Source organism: Pleurodeles waltl, chromosome 6 (assembly GCF_031143425.1).
Source record: "Pleurodeles waltl isolate 20211129_DDA chromosome 6, aPleWal1.hap1.20221129, whole genome shotgun sequence".
Taxonomy (NCBI): Eukaryota; Metazoa; Chordata; class Amphibia; order Caudata; family Salamandridae; genus Pleurodeles; species Pleurodeles waltl.
Window position 1 is genome coordinate 897,892,947 of NC_090445.1, and position 20,759 is coordinate 897,913,705.

The 20,759-nt window shown below is 39.7% G+C and overlaps 1 protein-coding gene across 1 annotated transcript in view; it reads left to right on the forward strand.

The window, feature by feature from the left end:
• DOCK1 (dedicator of cytokinesis 1) overlaps positions 1–20,759 on the forward strand; it is a 1,072,828-nt gene that overhangs the window by 279,912 nt on the left and 772,157 nt on the right. Inside the window, exon 23 of the mRNA XM_069239713.1 lies at positions 1,944–2,052. Coding sequence (XP_069095814.1) covers positions 1,944–2,052 — 109 coding nt within the window. The remainder of the gene's footprint in view (positions 1–1,943; positions 2,053–20,759) is intronic.

Below are 20,759 nucleotides of genomic sequence, written 5' to 3' on the forward strand. Positions count from 1 at the left end.
GTGCGTACGTCCAAGGATTAGCAGGAGTTATACGCGTGGCTGCTTTGCTCATAAGGAGCAGGGAAAATACTATAAGGTCAGTGTTAAGGAAAGATGTCTTTCTAAATAATAATAACTCCAAAAACTCCTTTTGTCAGAATTTCTCTTATGCTCTCAAAAAGTTGGAGTTAGACCAAAATAAAGGTCCTGGCAATATCCCCCCTAAAATTGAAAATCAGATTGAAGCAGGCAGCATGGTCATTGAGTTTTCGGCTAGACCTTGAGAGCTGTGCAAAAAAAAAAAAAATTTATAAACTTAGTAAATTTGTTAGAAGTGAAAAAGAAATTCAACCCTATATCTCATGGAATATTCCTCACAGGGTTAGGCATTTTTGGATTGCCGCTTTTCTTGGGGTTACTTCCTTTGAACACGCTTCTGGCAAAATGGCACAGCTCGGCTAAAGAGTGTAATTTTTGTCTGGCTGGAATGCAAGATCTAAATCATGTTTTACTTGTCTGCCTTTCTCTCGCTCCGTTCCGGCGTAAATAGTTAAAGCCTATTTGTCTTCAACTCTCTTTGGTGTCGGCATCTGAGCTTCTTCGAGCTTTATATGATCCGACTTATGAATTATTCTGTTTTAGAGTTTTTAATTTCTTTGTCTATCTATTCTAAGTATACCCTCTTAAAGTGTATGAAAATCGACCCTGGGATGTTAGATGAAATAATATTAGTAGGTGGATCTGTCACAATGATGCACCTTTATCATATCTTATCACACCATGTTTCCATAAGGGATTAAGGGGCTGGGCAAAGACATATATACGTTCTGTTATATGTCAAACGAGGTTTCTCCATAGGAGGTTGAATAAGTTATATGATGGTTTCACTCGTTTCAACCTCATGATTTTTAGGAGATTTTGATTGAAGCATTTTATTATGATGCACTTTATGAAAAGTTTGGTGGGTACAGGTAGAGAGAGTTTTTTCTGGTATTTCAGATTGTCTGAGCATTTTTATGGGGCGGTGTTAAAGTATTAGATCTTTTATGGATATAATGTATTTTATCCTAACACTAAGGCAATGCTTTTAATCGACTGAGTACTCTTTGCACTAAACTTATTCCATTTGCACTGATATGCACATTTGCACTTTCTTGCTTTTTGCACTTTATTTTTGAACATTGTATTTTGTAATCATATTAATGTAGAAAGTATTACAGAGTTCTTTTCTGAAAAAAACTTTGATTGCATGGGTTTTAAACAGGCTCATCCTGATTTTGTGTGTAAAGGGTGGCAGAGATGTATTGATTTATTGTTTATTTTTATCTGGATCTCAATTGAGCTTCAAATCATAAGTAAATAAAAATTGAAATGAAAAATTGAATTGACTATTGCATGCTAATCTTAAATAACACTACGGGAATAAACAACTAAAAACGTATTACCCTTCAAGCAGGCTTTGAAACAGAAAACCTAGTTGCTTTAATCACATAGGCCACAGACACTGGAAGGAGACATTTAACTGTAATGCTCCTTGTATAGTCGAAGAGTGATTGAAGAGTATGACTAATGATAAACAGACAACAGCGTTCTGCGCGTCATTACCGTATGACTGGATACCGAATGACATGATGAGAATGGGCCCACGTTTTGATCGGAAGAGACTCCCACAGGTATTTATAATAGATTGCAGGAAGTGAGAAATGGACTGGGTATGATGCCAGGATTCTATGGAGTACCCTCATTGACACATATTTTTTGCTTAAAAACAAAACACATTTTATTTTGCTGTACAAACAAAAACCGCACAATCAAAAATACTGGTGCAGTCACAGAGTTAGTTCATTTTTGATAACCATGCATTTTTGTCATTTCAGATGTTCAGTGAAGTTTGGTTAATTTAATTTAGTCTGCAGTGTTACTTGTTTATGTTGATATTAGCTCCTCAAATTTTGTTTTTACAGACTTTATGAAAACAAAGGTGAAGCTGAATTCATGGACTCCTTATTGCAGCTGTTTAAGTCCATCAATATCATGGCGAGTAGTATATCTGATCAAACGCTGGCGGTAAAGGTATGTTTGATAGTGAAGCAAGTTTTACTGTACTAGATCAGGGGTCTCCAACCTTCTCTATAATGAGAGCTACTTCTGCTCAAGGAAAATCATCACAGGCTACTAACAAAAGTTACCACTGTACAATTGCGACCACATCCACTAACAATAGAACCAGTAATCACCCAAACATTTCAGGCAGAGCTACCTAAAAAAAATGTAGGGAAACTCACTATGAATGTAAATGTCTCCACATAAGTAATAAAATAACAGCCAAAGACACATGTCTCCTCTGGCAGAAAGTTCATCGCCACAGTAAAGAGTCTTCCCAGCTCAGCGATAATTACCAATCATTCAACTATCTGCATTAAATATATTTACGTTTTCTTAATCCGCCTATCAGTTTAAGAAAATAAACATATATTTCTATCAAATTCTTCTTCCATTCGTATCAGCTTGTCATTGTCATCAAATGCTCACATGTACAAATACTCCACATATGCAGAATCTCCTTGAAATGCCAAGGTTTTATGATCATCTGCCATGGATACTCATCATAATGGCAAGGATAATGGCAGTAATGCTCTCCATTTTATCAGAAGCACCACTCTGCCAAGGCGGGAAACCATAATGGCCTAGATGCTCAAAATACATCAGTCATAACCATTACTGTGCCTGAAGCCGTCACCTTTATGTCCCCAGTGAGCGAAGTAGAATGCAGAAAATATGTCAAGAATGACAGTTCCAATACAGGAATGTTGGGAATCAGCATGGACTTTTGGTGGTCCTTTACATCAGGTATAGCATATAGGGAGTAATATTGTTCACCAGTGAGATACACCATGCCAAGTGCACGCACACAGACAGACCCACACAAATTTGCACACATGAATACACACACACACACAGATGTTTGTACAGTGATGTCTGTTTCCTAACTAGAGGGTGTGAATGAGTGTTTCCTTGCTCTACCTAACCTTTCATAATGAATTGGTGGGGCTGAGTGGTTATAGTAGCTGGGAGTAGGCATAGATGGTTCAAGCACTTCTTGTCACTGTTCACTTCAGGAACGTTAAGATTGGGTCTAATGTCAGAGCAGATAGGGACTATCCATTCCCACCCACTCTTTCAATCAGTCAAACAATCAGTCATTTTTAGAGTGCGCAACTCACCCGCAGGGTCAGAAGGCGCTGTTGGGTATGTCCTCAGGGTTCAGTTGTAGAACCAGGTCTTAAGGTCCTTCCTGAATTGAAGTAGCGATGGTGACTGTCTGAGGTGGAGAGGTAAGGTGTTCCAACATTTTACCGCAACGATCTTCCTCCTGCCGAGGGCTTCTTCATGCGGGATAGTGGCGAGCGACTGCTGGGAGGAGTGGAGAGGTCTGGCGGGGGAGTACCAGGTGATGCAGTGGTTGAGGTAGCTGGGGCCAAGGTTGTCTAAGGCCTTTTAGGTGTGTATGGGGAGTTTGAAATTTATCCTCTTCTCGACGGGGAGCCAGTGGCGGTCTCTCAGGTGTCCTGTGATGTGTTCTCGGAGGGGGATGTTCAGGTTGAGTCTGGTGGTGACTCTTTCTTATGCCATTCATCACCCAAAGGTGGGGGAGACTTGAATTCAACAGACTGGCCTTTCATTCACTCTGACTCACAATATCTGACCACCAGATGTCTTGTTGCCGTCAAAGGGTAAAAAGAATGGGGTTGAAGGAGTTAGACAGCTCCTTAAGCACATACTCATTTTCTTTTCCACTTTCCAACTGCTTTTCCCCCAGCCAGCGAAGAATAGCATTAAATATGAGGGACTGGAGTTAAAGAACTTTGGGCAGTGTTCGTTTATCCTATTTTACCATCTCACTCCATTCCTCAATGAAGTACTTGGAAGGTGCTGAGTATTACATTTCCTTGAACTTCTTTAAGTGGTTGATGCAAAAAATTATTTCAGACACACATAAGTTAACATTTTAGTCTAGGTCCGGATGCTGCAATGTATCTGAGTGGGCTATATGCAAATCCCAGTTTCCAGCATGCAAGAAGACAATAAGGCACCAGAAATTGTTATTTTACAGTAGGCGTGAGATCATGTTCACCAACTGGGAACTATCAGTGACCAAGGTGTGCTATCAGTAATCTGAAATCTGTTAATGTTGTGTCCTCACTGAAAAATGGCAATTATGCGTGTTGATATCCACTTACAAGAAATTAAATTAAGCTGGAAATAAACGCTTGCTGTTTCAATTAATTGTTAAACCAAATCAAAAATCTAAAAGCAGAGGTTAAACAGGATCTTACAAACATTTCTCTTTAAGAGTCAGATGAATTGGCCCCTCAATGTAGATCTTACACTAGATACATACCAAGTAACTCACAGCTCTAAAATTACCAGGGCGATTCATGTCAAAGGGCTGATGTCTAGAACTCTTCCAATGCAAGTAGTCTTCAACAGGGACAACATATTAACATCATATCAGGTCAAATGCTCATTAGAGAAGTGTACTTCCCTTGTTAATGCTAGACAGTCTCAACATCTATGGGGACTGAAACCCTTGTTGAGTCTGCTTGTAGTGATGGTATTGCCTACATTGCTGCATCTCTCCTGTCTCTCTGTAACGCAGATATATGTGTTTGAGGTGCAAATGTCTCAGAAATGTCCACATAAATGCCTGTTGCACAGTCAATACACAGTTTAGAGATCTGTGACTTGACAGGAAATGAGGGTTGGTGTATCATTGTGACTCCAGAGGGTGTTTGATGCTTTAATTCCTTTTTTGACTTTTGTCATCAAACTAAAAAATCCCAGTGAAGAACAGAGCTAGCAGTTGAGGGAAGTGGTTTATTGTTCCTGTTCCATCAGTCTGTAATATGCTTGTGAAGCTCAGATTAACAGCTACACTTTTTTCAAGCAGTTGATAGTATACCTTTCTTCATAATTTGCATTTTTAATGATCACAGGGATTTATCTCAAAATGTGATGCAATCCATCCTTCATCAAGAATGTATGAACCTGGCTACCGCTATCAAAACCTTATCACGTCGATTGAGGCTCATCTTCACTGTGTAAACACACTGAGCAATAAACAGACAAAATAATTCATAGAAAATCTAGAATTCCTGCTCTTTACCCAGTTGATCTTGGACCTCAAATATATAGCAGAACTCATGCTTTACTTCATGTGAAAAGATTTGGCCTTGGTTAGAACGGTCACAGATCATTGGAGTCACTGACTCCAGTCTTGAAAATCAAAGTCCTAAAGTTGTCAGCTCTGTGAAACCAATTCCTTGCAAATATTACACAAAATATCTTCAGCCAATTTTCTCAAACCCATCTCCAGTGTTTCACTCCCACTAAGCAATTCTTCTTTTTCTCTTATAGTTTGAATCTTAAAGATTTGTTCCAATACGAAATAGAAGCTGTAGACATAACTATTTGTATCAGTTGAACTGTCTATCATCCTTTCCACTCGACTGACCTTTACAACAGTGAACCTTGTGCAAGTTTGCAGAGAAGTGAGGAGATCAAATAACCCCAACCTCCACGTTTATCTTTGTCTGGAACCACCAATTAAAGACTGCATGTATACACTTGGTCACGGTAGGACACAATGTGTATCCTCAAACATGGCATTGTCCTCAACACCCTAAAGCAGGAAATAATTATTTTCTTCTAAAGATAGCAACTGCCAAGTCATTGGTCTTTGCAAATTATTGGTCCATCTTGAATCTCTCGTACATGATGAAAATTATTTTGGGTGAGAAAGTTTCCTAAATTTTGAACCTTACTCAGCTAGTCTGCGGCCTCAGACATTGTGGACAGTAACCTTCTATTGGAGCATTTGGAAAGGTGGCTAGGAAATGTGGCTTGTGGATGTTGTCAGTAATCATTCTTCAACCTTATGCAGTTGTTCAAAATTAGCTAATTTCATCTTCATCAATGCAATTTGTCACTGGGGTGTGCCACAGGTATCTCCTCTATCACTATTGAGTTTTGTTTTCTACCTAAGAACAGTGTTTAATAAAACTTCAGTGCAATCAGCAATTAAAACACTATGCAGATTTTGTATCCATTCAGACTAAGAAGTAAACATCTCTCAGCCTCATTCATGTCTGTTGGATATATCTTCCTGTGGATTTCTCATCTTATGCTGCCTTCAGGTACCAGACTGGATCCATAACTTTTTTTATCCAGCTATAGCTTATCATTTTCAGATGATGACATTCGGCTTCTGCTGAGACTGTGACAGGAAGTGGTGACACCACAGTATATAGAAAGTCTGCCAACATGCTAGCATCAGTTCCTGTTTTTCCATAACTCCTCGGTGCAAGTCTGAAGCTCTTCTCAGTGCCTCACCATTATAATTTCTCAGCTTTTCGGCAGTGGCTTGCGCACATTTTTCTTACTGAGTATTCAATATTTAAACTCTATTGCAGGTGCCCCCACAGTCTTCTTTCTCTGCACCATCCACCAAAGAAGTGTCTTCCAGGGCGCCATTCCCTGATACTAATAACTTGGTGCTGCATAAAGCACTGACATGTGCCATTATCACACTCACTTTCAGTGCAATCCTTTAAGTTAGCAAAAACGATCTAAGTGGTGAAAGAACATTTTAAGGACTATTTTGATGATGAAGCATTAGCGCAGCATCTTAATACAGCCTAATGATTTCCTTCGATGGAAGAAATAGTTTGGTTCAACTCTCATGCCCTTGTCGTGCCTGATCAAGATTATTGTCCAATAGAAGATAATGAGGTTGAGAACCTGCTACCCTTCACCAACAATTACGCTGGCCTTTATCTTGATTTACAAAATGCAACTTCATTAGAAGGGGGATAGCCACTTTTCATAAGTGGCTCCTTCATTCTGTACGGTACTACAAAGAGCAGCATGGGAGTTGACTTTTGCTCTTTGCCCTTTGCAGAGGCAAAATCTAGCATCTTCACAGTTATCGTAAAGCTCTCCTCTGCCTTCTTGATGCCTCTGCTACATTTCAATGAGGCACTGTTAGACCTGGTCATAAGTAATAAGTAATGGAAAATATTTGAACTCTTGCTGTTTACCCAATTGATCTTGGACCTCAAATATAGAGAAGAACTCTTACTTCATATTAACAGAATTGGGAAAATCTGTCTCACTCCCTGTAGATCTTATGACGTAGACATGCCCCCTGTGATTGAAATTTCTTGTTTTTGCATCCTTCACTGGAAAGTCTGTACGTCTAAGCTTTCTCCAAAAAGTTAAGCCAAAACCCCTAGAATCGAAATAACTGGGCTGTATAGGACAACAATTTGCTCTTCAATGATGAACACCACGTGTATTCCAGTCCATGACACCCATTCCTCCAAGGAGCTGGCAAAATTGACTGTTATCAGTCATCCGGACCACATGAAGAACAAATCCTGATGTGTAACTTAGATTCTGGTGACATAATGGGGCCGTTCATGGGCATATCTGTCTCCCTGTGCCATCACACTTAAATATGTTCCAGATCTCAGAAGAGATCTATAAAACAGTCCTGGAGATGCCTTTGTATGGCAAGTGGTAATTGAGCAAGAAGCCTGACTCCTCCAGTTAATGCTTCAGGAATTGTAGGGGTACGGCTCACTCACTGTGCTTAGCCTTCCTACTGCCTACTGAGACAGTTCCAGAAACAACACAGGCCATTTTGTGGCTACTGCAATCTGCACCAACCTTTGCTGCCAATCCAAATAACCCTACAGACTTACCAATCCTTTTGGTGATGGGGTAGATCTAAAGAACACCATCACCAACAATAGCAGCACATCCAGTTACCGCCATGTTCTTTGCCTTTGTTGCCTCAACCTCTCTGGCCTTCCCTCTAAGCTACCACCTTTCCTAGGTAGGTATCCTGTATTTCCACCAATTGGTAGATGATCAAAGTGGATGGATGTGTCATCCAGCAAACGTGCAAAGTCTGCGCCCAACCCTGCCTGTCCCAGTTGAAGCGACTGAAAGGGACCCACCAAAATGTAATCACCAGCATACAACTTGGTTTTGGCAATGGATGTTCCTACCCTGCTGTACAAAATGGCAATGGGTTGATGTCTCTAGTAAAAAGGGGCAGAGTAATCCACTCCCTGATTTCTTGCAGCTCAAGAGTGAGGTTGGTCTGGTACCCATTCTTGATCACTGCCTCTTGAAGTGCTTCATTTGACAGGACAATTTCAAGATGTTCTTGAGCCACGTTTAGCTGGCCCACAATGCAGGAATTTAAGGAATTCCCTTAACCTCCCTGGCACCCGCTTTTATCTTCCCCCCTGGAGTACTTGAGGTTTATTGTGGGGTTCCAGTACTATCAATTCATGGTCCTAACATTTGGCCTGAAGACTCAGGCACGTGTTTTCATGAAAGTGCTGGCTGTCATGAGAACTTCAATACAGATGTCAGGACTCCATATACCTTCATAGTTGGATGACTGGCTTGTGAAAGCGGGGTATCAAGCACTGGTCAGGGAATATCTTCAGTGCAATATGACCCTCCTCCGCAGCTTGAACGTTGTTATCAGTTTCCAGAAATCTCATTTGCCCATACACTGAGGTTGGACTCAGCCTGCAGATGGCCTTTCTTTCTTCTCAGAGAGTTGTGGATATCTGAATTCAGAATATTCAGGTGGGTATTTAGGAGAGGAGTCACATTTTCCTGTATTGTGCACATATCCTTGATCTGCATGGCTCTAATTGTTGGTGCCATACACCAGAAGGCAGATGAGAGCCCTTCAGTGGTTCCTGAGAACATAGTGGTTCCAAAACCAGGGAACATTCTGAGTTCAGGTGCAGATCTCTGAGTCGGTCCATCCAACTCTTCACTGGTGAATGAACCCCTCCAGGCAACTGATAAATCATTCTTTTGAGCCCTCTTCTTGAGCAAGGGTACTGTTGTCCTAGGCCGGGCTCAGGTGCACCTCTGGGTAACCTGAAGGTGCAGGGCCTTCAGTCCACATTGAAGAAGCTCCTACACATAAATATGCAGTGGGACAGCAACAGGAACTTTTCCAGGGGCAGCAGACTGTGTGGGTTCTCTCAAAGTGAGTGTGGATGCTCTGAGTCAAATCTCCTTGGAGGAGAACAAGCGGAAACTGCAACCCAAAGTAATGGATGCGATCTTCTCCAGTTCAGGTTCTTCATGTGTGAATCTTTCTCACCACAGCATAAAAAAGGAAGCATGCCTAGTTTTGTGCCATACAGTGCCCTCTGAATAGTTTCCTGGGGATGACTTCAAAGTTAATTGGTCACAGGCCCATGTACTTTCACCAATTCAGGTTCTGTTTAAGGGCCTGCTGAATGTTCAGGAAGTTCAAGCACAGCTGATTCTGATCACCTCAGACTTGGCAAAGTGATGTGTCAGTATGTTGATAGTCAGTGTTCCTCCTGTCATTTTCTCCCAGTGGGTAGACTTACTCATGCAGCAGATTACTGGGTCATCTATTATAAGTCCCCAGACGCTGTGGCACCATGGATGGAGATTGAGCAGAACCATTTAGAATACTTTTATCTTCCATTTGAAGTCACAAGTTGGCCAGGAAAACTTCTACAAACTTCATCTTTTCAGAGTGCTGGAACAGATGTGCTTTATCAGGTGAATTAGAAGCCCTGAACCCTTTGCAGTCATGCCTTTTCGATGTTATACTCACTGTCTCTTGTCCAGCATTGCCTAAGAGTGGCTACTGTAAAAGGCCTCTTTGGCTGCTTTATCTGCCTTAATGTACTTTTGTTTTCTCACACCCTGTTGCCTTTTCTCATGACATTCCCAATTGAGCTGATACATACATTCTGCTTTACACTCTAAAGATTATTTTCTTGATGGGAATGTGTTTGGCCCGTAGGATCAGTAAACTCAAGACACTTTTGGTTTGGCCACCATTTACATTAATATACTCTGATGGCTTAGTTCTTTGCACCTGCCTATTATTTGCACCAAAAGCAATTTCTGCATTTCACTTTGGCCAGTCAATCACTCTTTTTTACCTCCTTCTTATCCCCTGCAAAGAGAAGGAGCAACTGCATAGAGTGGACACTTGTGTGGTAGTCATTTATACAAATGACACCCAATAGGCCAGAGTGGATGATCAGCTCGTTCTGAGCTTTGCTAGAGCCAAATGCACAATTTTGCACTGGATTATCCTCTGTATCAATATCTGCTATGCCCTGGCCAAGAAAGACTAGGAGGTTATTTGTACTCACTCCAAAAGGGCCTAGCTTTCACCTGAGGTGTTTCCGTGGCTGTTGTCTGCAGAGCGTCTTCATGGTAATCCCTTCATACTTTAGCTAAACATTATTGTATAGAAGCCCAAGTGACGTTCACTTTGCCAAGCTTGCGCTGCATGAGTTCCTTGGTTAACTGGCAATACTCAAACCAGCATCGCAAAGGATGTTACTTTGGGACTCATTTGTAAAGTGAGGCATCTGAGAGAAGATGTATCCAATAGAAGAACATTTTACTTTCCTTGGGTAACAATATTTTGGTTTGATAAATAATCTTGCAGCAGATTTCTTACCATTGTCCCTTCTCCCTGGTGAGTTTATGCCACAATCAAAATTATCCAAAGTTATGCACCAAAATTGTATGCAGTATTGTTGCTGTGATTGAATCTCTCTAGGCCCCACTCAGCTTGCCTCTATAGGGTGTGGCAAAAAGTTTAGTAGCTGATAGCAATGCACTAGTTTTCACTTTACATACTGTAACACAGGTCTGGCAGATAGAGTTTGGGCTGAAGCCACCTGGTACCTTCTGGAGAGGCTGGAGAGCTATTGCTGGAGAAAGAAAGTCTGGATCCAGTCTAGCACCTGGAAAATAATCATAAGGTTGAGGAATCTGTGGGTATGTTGTGTATCTAAAAAAACATTGTTACAGAAGGTAACTTGTTCTTCAGAATAAAGGGAGAGCAATGTTTGTCTAAAAGGAATGGAGATTAACATTCTTGTATTTAGAGTCATCCATATAGTTCGTTTTTTATTCAAATGTTCAGATGCACTAGGCCCATTCCTTGCTTAGCCAATAAGCAAAACAAAAAAACTCGGAGTGTGGTTCAGTATGCTTCTCATGTTCACACCAAAAAGTGGTCAAATACATTAACTTTGATCTTATGATATTTAGAACAATCCTCCTGCTTCAGAAAAGACACCTCAATGTGCTTTGTGATTATGGTGTTTCGTCTGGTCTTTTCTCACATAAGCTCTGGGAGAGCTCACAAGAAAGATTTTAAAAGTCTGTCCATGAATCCATAACTCGTTCCTGGATGATGTCATAAAAATAATCTTTAAAAAGGGAAAACGGATCAGCCCGTCTTCCTAACGCTTCATGTATGTAATGCTGAAGATTGTTTTAGAACAATCTTCTAGCAATAGCATAGTTATGAGGCATTAGGTGTTTTTTTCGTGAAGGTCATTGCAATAGACACCATTTGGTACATTATAGTAGGCTGCCCCAAGGCCAAAGGAGCAATTGAGTGTTATTTTTTTTTCTTCTTTTTTTTAGTAATGACAGAGAAAATTCATGTGAGACACGACCTTAAGCAGAACTACATATTGGCCCCTGCTGATTGCTGGGTCACACTCCACAGGCAAATCAGTATACTACAGAACTGTTGAGTCCTGATTAAATTACAAATACATATTGATAACATTGAAATATTTAGTTTTTGTAAAAAAATAAAAATAAAATAAATAGCAACACTTTCTTAGTGACACTTAGACAAAAAACGTGGGTTTGTTAAACAAAATGAATATCTTGAAATGTTATTGACTAAATCTCTTACATTGAATGTTTGCTTGCAAGTTGTGAAGGCTAGAAATTTAGGAGCTCTGGGAGGGAGTCACTTATGTCAAACCCCTCAAATGCATTCCAAGCTAAAACTGTCTCCGTAGCTTTATAAGTAGATTAAATGATAGCTTTGTTTGCAATTCTGATAGGTTAACAGAGAAATGTTTGAGAAATCATCCCCTCCCAGCCTGCTATGCTTCAGGATATAAGAAGAGAGTTACAGTGACATTCCTGTAAAGTTCTCCTTAATCTAAAGAGATTAAGGGCCTAATTTAGATCTTGACAGAGGGACTACTCTGTCACAAACGTTATGGATATCCCATCCGATGTATTACGATCCTCATAGGATAGAATGGGATCTTAATATGACAGATGGAACATCCTGCACATTTGTGATGGAGTAAGGTACTCTGCCAAGACCTAAATCAAGCCCTAAATTGATACAAACGTTGAGCAAGATCTGGAGAAAATAACACCAAATACTACGGTTTTGTGGGAGTTCCAGAGAGATATTTTGTCTCTAAAAGGTGTTCAGCTGAGGCTGTTTTTCCCCATAGAAAGAGCTAAATGAAACAGTACATCTGACCCAAATATTATGCTTAATTGTAAATAATGCCATCTTTAAAATTAGCAAGACAATTTAAGGGAAAGTTTGATGTTTGTAACTACTTATATAAACTGCCTTATGTAAAATTTAGAACAAGAAAAGTAAACTTTTGAAAAGCCCTTGGTGAAATAAAATAATGGAAACCAAGTAAATGAAGAGAAACATACTCCCAATTTGAATATAAAGTTTTCTGTACAATATCTTCTGCTCAGCTGTCCTATTCGTTCTCCTCAGAAAGTGTTTTGTCTACAAAGTGTGTTATTAAAAAATGTGGTGCGTTGCCTGAAATGATTGATTTTCTTATCAGATGTCATTTGGATTAGGGAAATTTCTTTCCTCTGGGGAAAGAAAGTGAGCATGTGCATTGTGTATTTTAGGTTAATTTTTAAAATGTTAAATGTCATTTTGTTATAAGGAATGTCCTGAAAAATAGTTCATTGCATTGGACAGTTAACAAAAGCAAATTTAAAATCTTGAAGTTGAACGTTATGTAAACGTGATGAAATCGGATCACATTACTCTGGCTTAGAAAGAGCATCTATAACTATGTGGGCACAGAGAATTAATTCACATTATGATGTTCAATTTTCAAAAACATGGAGGGAACTTTGTCCTAATTCCTAACAAAAATGAACAAGAAGTTGGCACTGATGTACATTGCACATGCAAAGTTCAATCAATGGAACATACATTTCCACAAAGGTAGAGCGATCTCTGATCTCTCCAAATTTCTAAGCAAATACCTCAAGAACCAACCATGTCTAGCTTTATTTTAATATCAAAAACATTTTGAAGATTAACTTTTCCAAAGGGACATTAAACTCTCATCCTGAAACCACTGGTTCCACTGCTCTCATCACACACTGAGTGGGTGCATTGCCCCTCTAAGTATATTCTTTCCTACTCAGAAGCTCAGCACTGGCGGTCCATAGGCTGGCTCCCCCTTTGATGTTGAGTGACATCCACCAAACAACTGGTAAGAAGTCTTGTTGAATTGAGCGATTGAACACTATCTCTCTTGCACTTTGTAGTTGCTTCATGTCACAAGTTAATGTTAAATAAAACAAAATAGATCAACGGGGAATTATGCATGCTAACAGCGATGCTCTGTGGTAATGTGAAAATGGTAATGAGTAAAGAAGTAATGATGGATTCTTACTGGGAGGGATGAATTAGAGTGAGTTTATTGAAAATTGAAAATTATGTGCATATATTGGGAATTGCCAATTAAAGTGTGATTACTGATAACTTAAAATTATGTGCATTAATGGGCAATAGTATGTACAGCTTTCATTTACATATGCACTTAAACTGCAGCCTGCTATCCTAATGCCCCAATTACCAATCACAATTGATGTGAGTGTGACTGACCTTTTCGGTTTCTTATCTTTAATTTATAATGGGACGCGTTAGAGGTTTGATGGTCCTTTTGACTGCGCTTAGAGTGATTCCCACCATAAATCCCTAATACAACACAAAATCATCATTAAACAACAGTAAATACCTTTGGAGTAAAAAATCTTCATGCACCATGACACATTTGGCCATGAATAACTACACCTTTTATGTAAAAGTTAGAATGTTTATTTCCCTAGATTAGCAATGCTAATATCACGTAAATTAGTTTCAAAACCAAATGGTACACATACAAAAACAACACTGGTTGTCAAATCTTCTAAAAAATCCTAACCTTAACCAGTGCATGGATTACTATGCATTCAGGAGTCACAGTACAAATCAAAAGTAAGAACAATTGCGCAACAGAAATAGCATACAATCTAGGTTCAGCAACTGAGCATCAATTATTAGTTAATAGCACCTCTTGACATTCCAGGGTTTCCCTTACTAACCTTCTGATTAGAATAGCATGTTTGGACTTCATGCAAAATGATTTTTGTCAACATAAATTTGGAAAACATCTAGCTGTGGCTCTATCAAAATAGCAGTTGGTTCCTAGAAACAAAAGACAAACTTACAACCAGAACAATAGCATTTTGTTATACCACTCCTCATATGGATCAGCAGGCTGCCATTATCTTCGTCAGTTGGACATCTGTTCAGTCAGCAATGGGTCATGAAAGGGAATGGTTCAGAAATGAAGTCTCTAAGCTACTAGGAAGCACCATCAAATAATCAGCATTCAGTATTAAGATTCAAGCAATAAAGTTAAAATAGAATCCTCTCAGGAGGAACATCAAAATAGTAATGAGCACTTCTCTCTCTGTGCAGTCGGGCTAAGTTAAAACCATCTAAAGAACTTCCCTCATTGCCATTGGTCAAAGAATCGTACGTTTACTCTTAGTCCAATAAGGATTTATTTCCAAATCTAAGATATAACTAAACTGTCTTTCACATGTCGATGATTGGCTCCTCTTCTCCTGTTCCGCCATTGGGTTTGTCAGGAAAAATGTTTGTATCCATCTGTACTCCAGTCAGTGCATCCATTGTTAGCACCTGGGAACATTGCTGTATAACGCATCAAGCTATATATTGTTTCAATAACCAGTACAAGCCATTCTAGCAAGCAGTTCTCATGAGAAAGTTAAAGACATCTGCTAATGTTTGGTCAACTCAGTGAAAAACAATGCATGTACTAATTTCTTCAGGTGTACATTTCTCACAGCATTACTTGAACAGTGCAGCTTAACATGAGGCTGTGCAACCCAGGTCCAAAACTCGTTAACTTAAGGCCTACAATTAATAAAACAAATACATAATGCAAAATCATCAATATAACACATTACCACACTAACCTAAACATAGACACTTCAATTAATATGCATTTGATAATGACACTTCGTGATTAATGTCGGCCACTCAAGTGGGCACGTTTTCCATGTTGCACATTATTTTCTATGTTTAGTCAAATTCAATGCAGATTCAAAATTCAAAATACATCATATTTAATGGTTCAAATTCAATGTTCACAATCCCTCCTCTGGTGACTAAATATGTCATCATACTTTACATCTTCCCACATAAAATGTTTGCTCCCCTAAAATCTGTCCTCTTTGTAATTTGTAATTCCTCTTTCCCTTTTCGAATTTTCCCTGAACAGTTTCTCCATTTTAATTTCTTCCCTCCTCTGATAATTTTTCAATTTCTTTCTTTTAATCACATGATACAATTTACATATTCCCCATGCTCCAATTATGCAAATGACAGTAATCAATATCACCTGTATTATTTTTCAATATTATATCTTTTCCTAGGTTTGACAAGCCAATTTCCCACAGAAGCAAAAGCTCTACCAACATTTTCCCACACTCCTGGTTCTTGCAGCTCCTTTAAATCAGCGCCATCATTAGTCACGTTGTTAATGAGGCTTCTAATTTCTTTACTGTTGTTAGGTATATATGAGCAACAATGTTGCAAATTCAGCATTTTACAAACTTCGCCCTCCTTTGCTAATATGTTGTCTAATGCAAGGCGGTTCTGAAGGGTCATAGATCTTACCACAGCCATTTCTGCGTCCATTAGGATCATGGCTCCTGAAAAAATTGGCAGCATGTTATTCACAATAGTAGATAACTTTCGACATTTTCAACAAATTCAGCATAGCTCCTACTGAAGGAATTAGAGCTCCAAATATGTCTCCAACTATGCCAGAATATGATTCTCTCTTTTGTCTAACATGATGTAGTTCAGTCACTTTAGGCATCTTATTTAAGTTCTCAAGTTGATAAACTGTTGGGAAAACTATCCCCTAATAACATGTGCCATACCATCCTCTAGGAAGACGGTAATACGCATTTGGTCCACATATGTAATAAACTCCTGGAATTGCTGGGTCTTGTCCATTTAACATGAATGTCCATTTACTCTGAAACAAAATCACATTCCTACATTCACTTATTCCCACAAACAACGTGCCAGATCTAGACTTAGGCGTACATACACAAAGCTGCATACACATGCTTTGCATCTAAGGCCAACCTTCCTTGTGCCTTTATGTCACTAAATGCATGATCATTTCTAAATGTCCTTTTCTCTAAGCCCTTTTCTAATCTTTCTTTCAATGCCTTTCTCCTATCGTGTGTCTGATCTAAGAAGTTCTTTTCTACAGGTGTAAGCAAGCGTGTCAAATTGTTGCGATGGGCTTAAGCTTGGCCAAATGTCAATGTAGGTTCAAAGAATCCTCTCACTAACTCTATACTGTTCTCCTTAGCTATTCTACTCAAGTACTTAATTATAGGAACAAATGAAAACACATCATCATAATTGGAACAGAAATAGTGAATATACTCCTGGTTATTGAATCTTGTTATTAACAGACTACAACTTATCCCGTAAGTAAGGGGTAGACTATGATAAGTAACTCCTTCCTCCACCAATGAAGGAATCTGCATGCAGACATAACAATCACTTGCAGCCATCATCTCAGCATACTCAAGCAGTAGAAAACATTAGAAGAAAGTTCTCCTCGAGTATTATCTACATGCAAATATTTCTCATCTATCCTAAATCTATCTACTTCTGTGAGTGTAGTAGTTGTCGCTAGAGCAAAGGTATGGTTGGCCACACTCTTATCAAGAAAAGATATGCTCACAATCAACACCAGACACAATATCATGCATACAATCGCCAAATCAATACCCATGTATCTACAGCACTTATTCTTCTTACCCTGTTGGCTAATGTTACTTATGATCTGTAAAGAATTAGAAAGTAGAAGACTAACTATGCAGCAAAATCAAAAACAAAAATCTTCAATCTTCCTTACCAGTTATTTACATCTTTTGGTCTTTCTTTCAGGACTCTTTTTGTCAAAAATAGGTAGCTCGTCAAATTTGGTTTAGCAGCTTGTCAAATCAGGTTATTAAAAAGTCTTTTCCAGTTACTTTCAGTAATTTGTTTTGCACTTTTCTTAGATTCACAGTTTTCAACAGTTCAGTTCATTGATCTTCTTCATGTGCCAAAATATTGACCTGGAACGTCTCGATCAAAACAAAAAGACAAAAATTCACTTTGCCATTCGCTTGCCCTTGCATATGCCCATTCAGGACCTGCGTACCTTTGACTTGCAATTCTCTTTCTTTTTAATCTTCCATCTCCATTTAACTCTCCATCACTTAAATATTCTCTTCTTGTCGTATCTACTTCTTCCTCAATTGTTGTCACTGTAATTGCTTCTTTTCTCTTTGCTTGTGACTTCGGCCACTTATCTCCTTTCAGGGGACCTGTTGTCAATGCTCTTTTCAGTGTCAGACTTGTAACTTCTCTCTGTTCTGCAGGATTTTCTCTTGATGTACCTGTGACTGGTTCAGGAGGAGTCAGATCGACTTGGCTCTGATCCGCCCCAACTCCTTCCCCTTCGGGGTCTGTAGTTTTCTATGTTTGTCTTTCAAGACTGTCTGCTTCTGGGAGATCCCTCCTCTGTCTTGACTCTCTTGCTACCTCAGTTGACGTTGGTTCACTGTCACTCTCCTGTAGTTTTTCCACTTCATCTCTCACAGAAGTGTTTGAACCGCTTTCAGTTTGCTCAGATTCAGTCTCTGTTTCTCCTTCTTCCCTCTCCAATTCGGGATTTGCTCTGGACGTTGTTGGTACTCTCAACAACTCTTCTCGTTGTAAAAATGACACAGTACTCTCAGGGTATGGCTGGCATGGATCCATTTTGGAACTCCAGTCACCTCACAGCCCTAGTAGTAATTAGTACTACTTGGGAAGGGCCTTTCCACTGCGGCTCCAAACAGGTCTTCCTCTTGTGCTTTCTGATTACAACCCAATCTCCCACTCTCAGGTTGTGTCTTTGATCTTAAGATGGTTGCAGTGTGGTGGCTTCCACCTAATGAGAGAAAGAGCAAACCACATCAGCCATATCTTTACAAAAGTCAAATACCATATCATATGTCATGTTCACAAGAGCATTAGCAGGAACCGCTGGCAACCCCATTACTCTGCCCATGAGGATTTCATGCGACGACAGTCCTGTTTTCCTGTAGGGTGTGTTTCTCATTGTCATCAGAACTAACACCAGTGTGTTGGGCCATTTCAGATCCGTGGACGCACACATTTTTGCCATTCTTGATTTCAAGGTACCATTCATTTGCTCCACAAGTCCTGAGTCTTCAGGGTGGTAACCACAATGCAACTTATGCTCAATGTTTAAAGCGAAACATAGTAATTAAATTACTTCATTGTTGAAGTGACTTCCTCTATCTGATTCTAAAGAGACCGGAAACCGAAAACGTGGTATCAGTTCCCTAAGCAGTAACTTTGCTACTGTAAGGCTGTCATTTCTTCCCGGAGGGTAAGCTTCAATCACCAGGACGTATCTGAATCCTCCACACACAGGCATCTCAATGAAATCCGTCCGCATACTGCTAAATGGACCTCTGCTCTTCCAATGTGGCCCAAATTGACCACTTTTCCTTTACCCACAATCATCTGCTGGCAGATGACACAACAATGGCAAACTGCTTCGGCAACCTGTCCAAACTTTGTATTGGACCAAAATTGCTTGAAGGTACGGACCCCTCCCTATTCCCCTATTGCATCCCTCCCAACATGTGCTTGCCCATGATAATATCTAGCCATTTGAGTCAACAAACTATTAGGCACGACTACTTGTCCCTCCCCGGACACCCAGATGTCATCTTCACCATAAACATATTTTAACCTTATCCAATTCTTTTGTTCATCTTTGTAAACATTATCCTGCAAGGCTTTCAATTCTTCCAAGGTACCGATAACATGCAATGCATAATTAGTGCACACTTTGTCTTCATCAGGTAACAATGCCCACTTATTTTTAACGATATACACTTCAATGTGCAAACCCTTGCGGCTTGATCCGCGTATCGATTTCCCATTGAGACACAATCTTGTGATTTCAGGTGTGCAGTGCATTTTACCACAGCAATCCTTTTAGGCATTTAAATAGCTTGTTTATTTCATGGATTATTTCACGGTTTCTCACTGGTGAACCAGAAGAGGTCAGGAAACCTCTCTGTGACCACAGCTGGACAAAATCGTGGACTATTCCAAATCCATACTGACTATCCGTATAAATGGTAACTTTAAGCTGTGCAGAAACATGGCAGGCTCTAGTAGGGCTACCAGTTCCACCACTTGCGCAGAATACACTCTTCGAATCCAGGACACTGCAAACAGCATAACCTGCTCTCAGTGTTCCCATGTTGTCTCTTAAACAGGAACCTTCGTCAAAAATAATTTGATCATTTTCTTCCAATCGGGTATCGCGAATATCAGGTCTCAGTTTTGTGCACAAATCAGTTACTTCTAGAGACTCATGTTCAACTTCTTTCATTTTGTCAATTTCAATGTTCTCTTTTGGAACTAAGTTTATTGGGTTAAACACTGTACACCTTTTCAAAGAAACATTAGATGACCCCAGGATGACCATTTCAAAACCCTTCAGCCTGGCACTTGTGAGATGCTGAGTCTTGGTTCTGGTGAGTAACACTTCATTGGAGTGAGGGATAATGACAGCTATAGAATGTCCCATCACTATGCTCTCACTCTGAGTGAGGCTCAGTCCAGCCTCAGCAACAGATCGCAGACAGCCTGGTAAATCTGCCTCAACTGGGTCCAAAGTAGCTGAAAAATATGCTACTGGGTGGTTTACACCACCATAGACTTGAGTCAAGACAGACATAGAACATGCATCATTCTCATGACAGAACAACATGAGGGTTTTGTGTAATCAGGCATTCCCAAAGCCGGGGCTTTTCACAAGTTTCCCTCAGCTCAGTAAAGGCTTTCATACAGGCTTGATCTAACACTAGAGAATCAGTGACTTCTTTATGATTCAACTTCTGCAATGGCTTTGAAATGACTGGAAAGTTGGGAATTCATTGGCGACAATAGCTCACCATTCCTAGAAACATCCTGACATCTCTCTATGTTACTGGGGGATTCATCTGGAAAAAGGGCTGTGACCCTTTCTCTGGATATTTTCCTAATTCCCTTTTCGATTAGGTGACCCAAATATTTAACTTCTTTCTAACAGTACTGTAATTTTGCTGGGGACACTTTATGTCCATTCTTCCCTAAGTGATTCAGTAAGGCAATAGTATCATACTTACATGCCTCTCTTGTCTTTGAAGCAATCCGCAAATCATTGATGTACTGTACCAATGTTGATTGGAAAGACATTTCCAATAACTCCAGGTTCTTCTTAAGGATCTGCTGAAAATGGATGGTGACTCTGGAAACCCTTGAGGAATTCTACACCAACAGTAGACTCGAGCCACAAATGTAAAACCGAAATGAAATTGGCTATCCTCATGAAGAGATACAGAAAAGAATGCTTGTTAAAAGTCCACTACGGTGAACCATTCAGAATCACATGGGATCTGAAACAAGGTCACTGCTGGATTTGGTACTA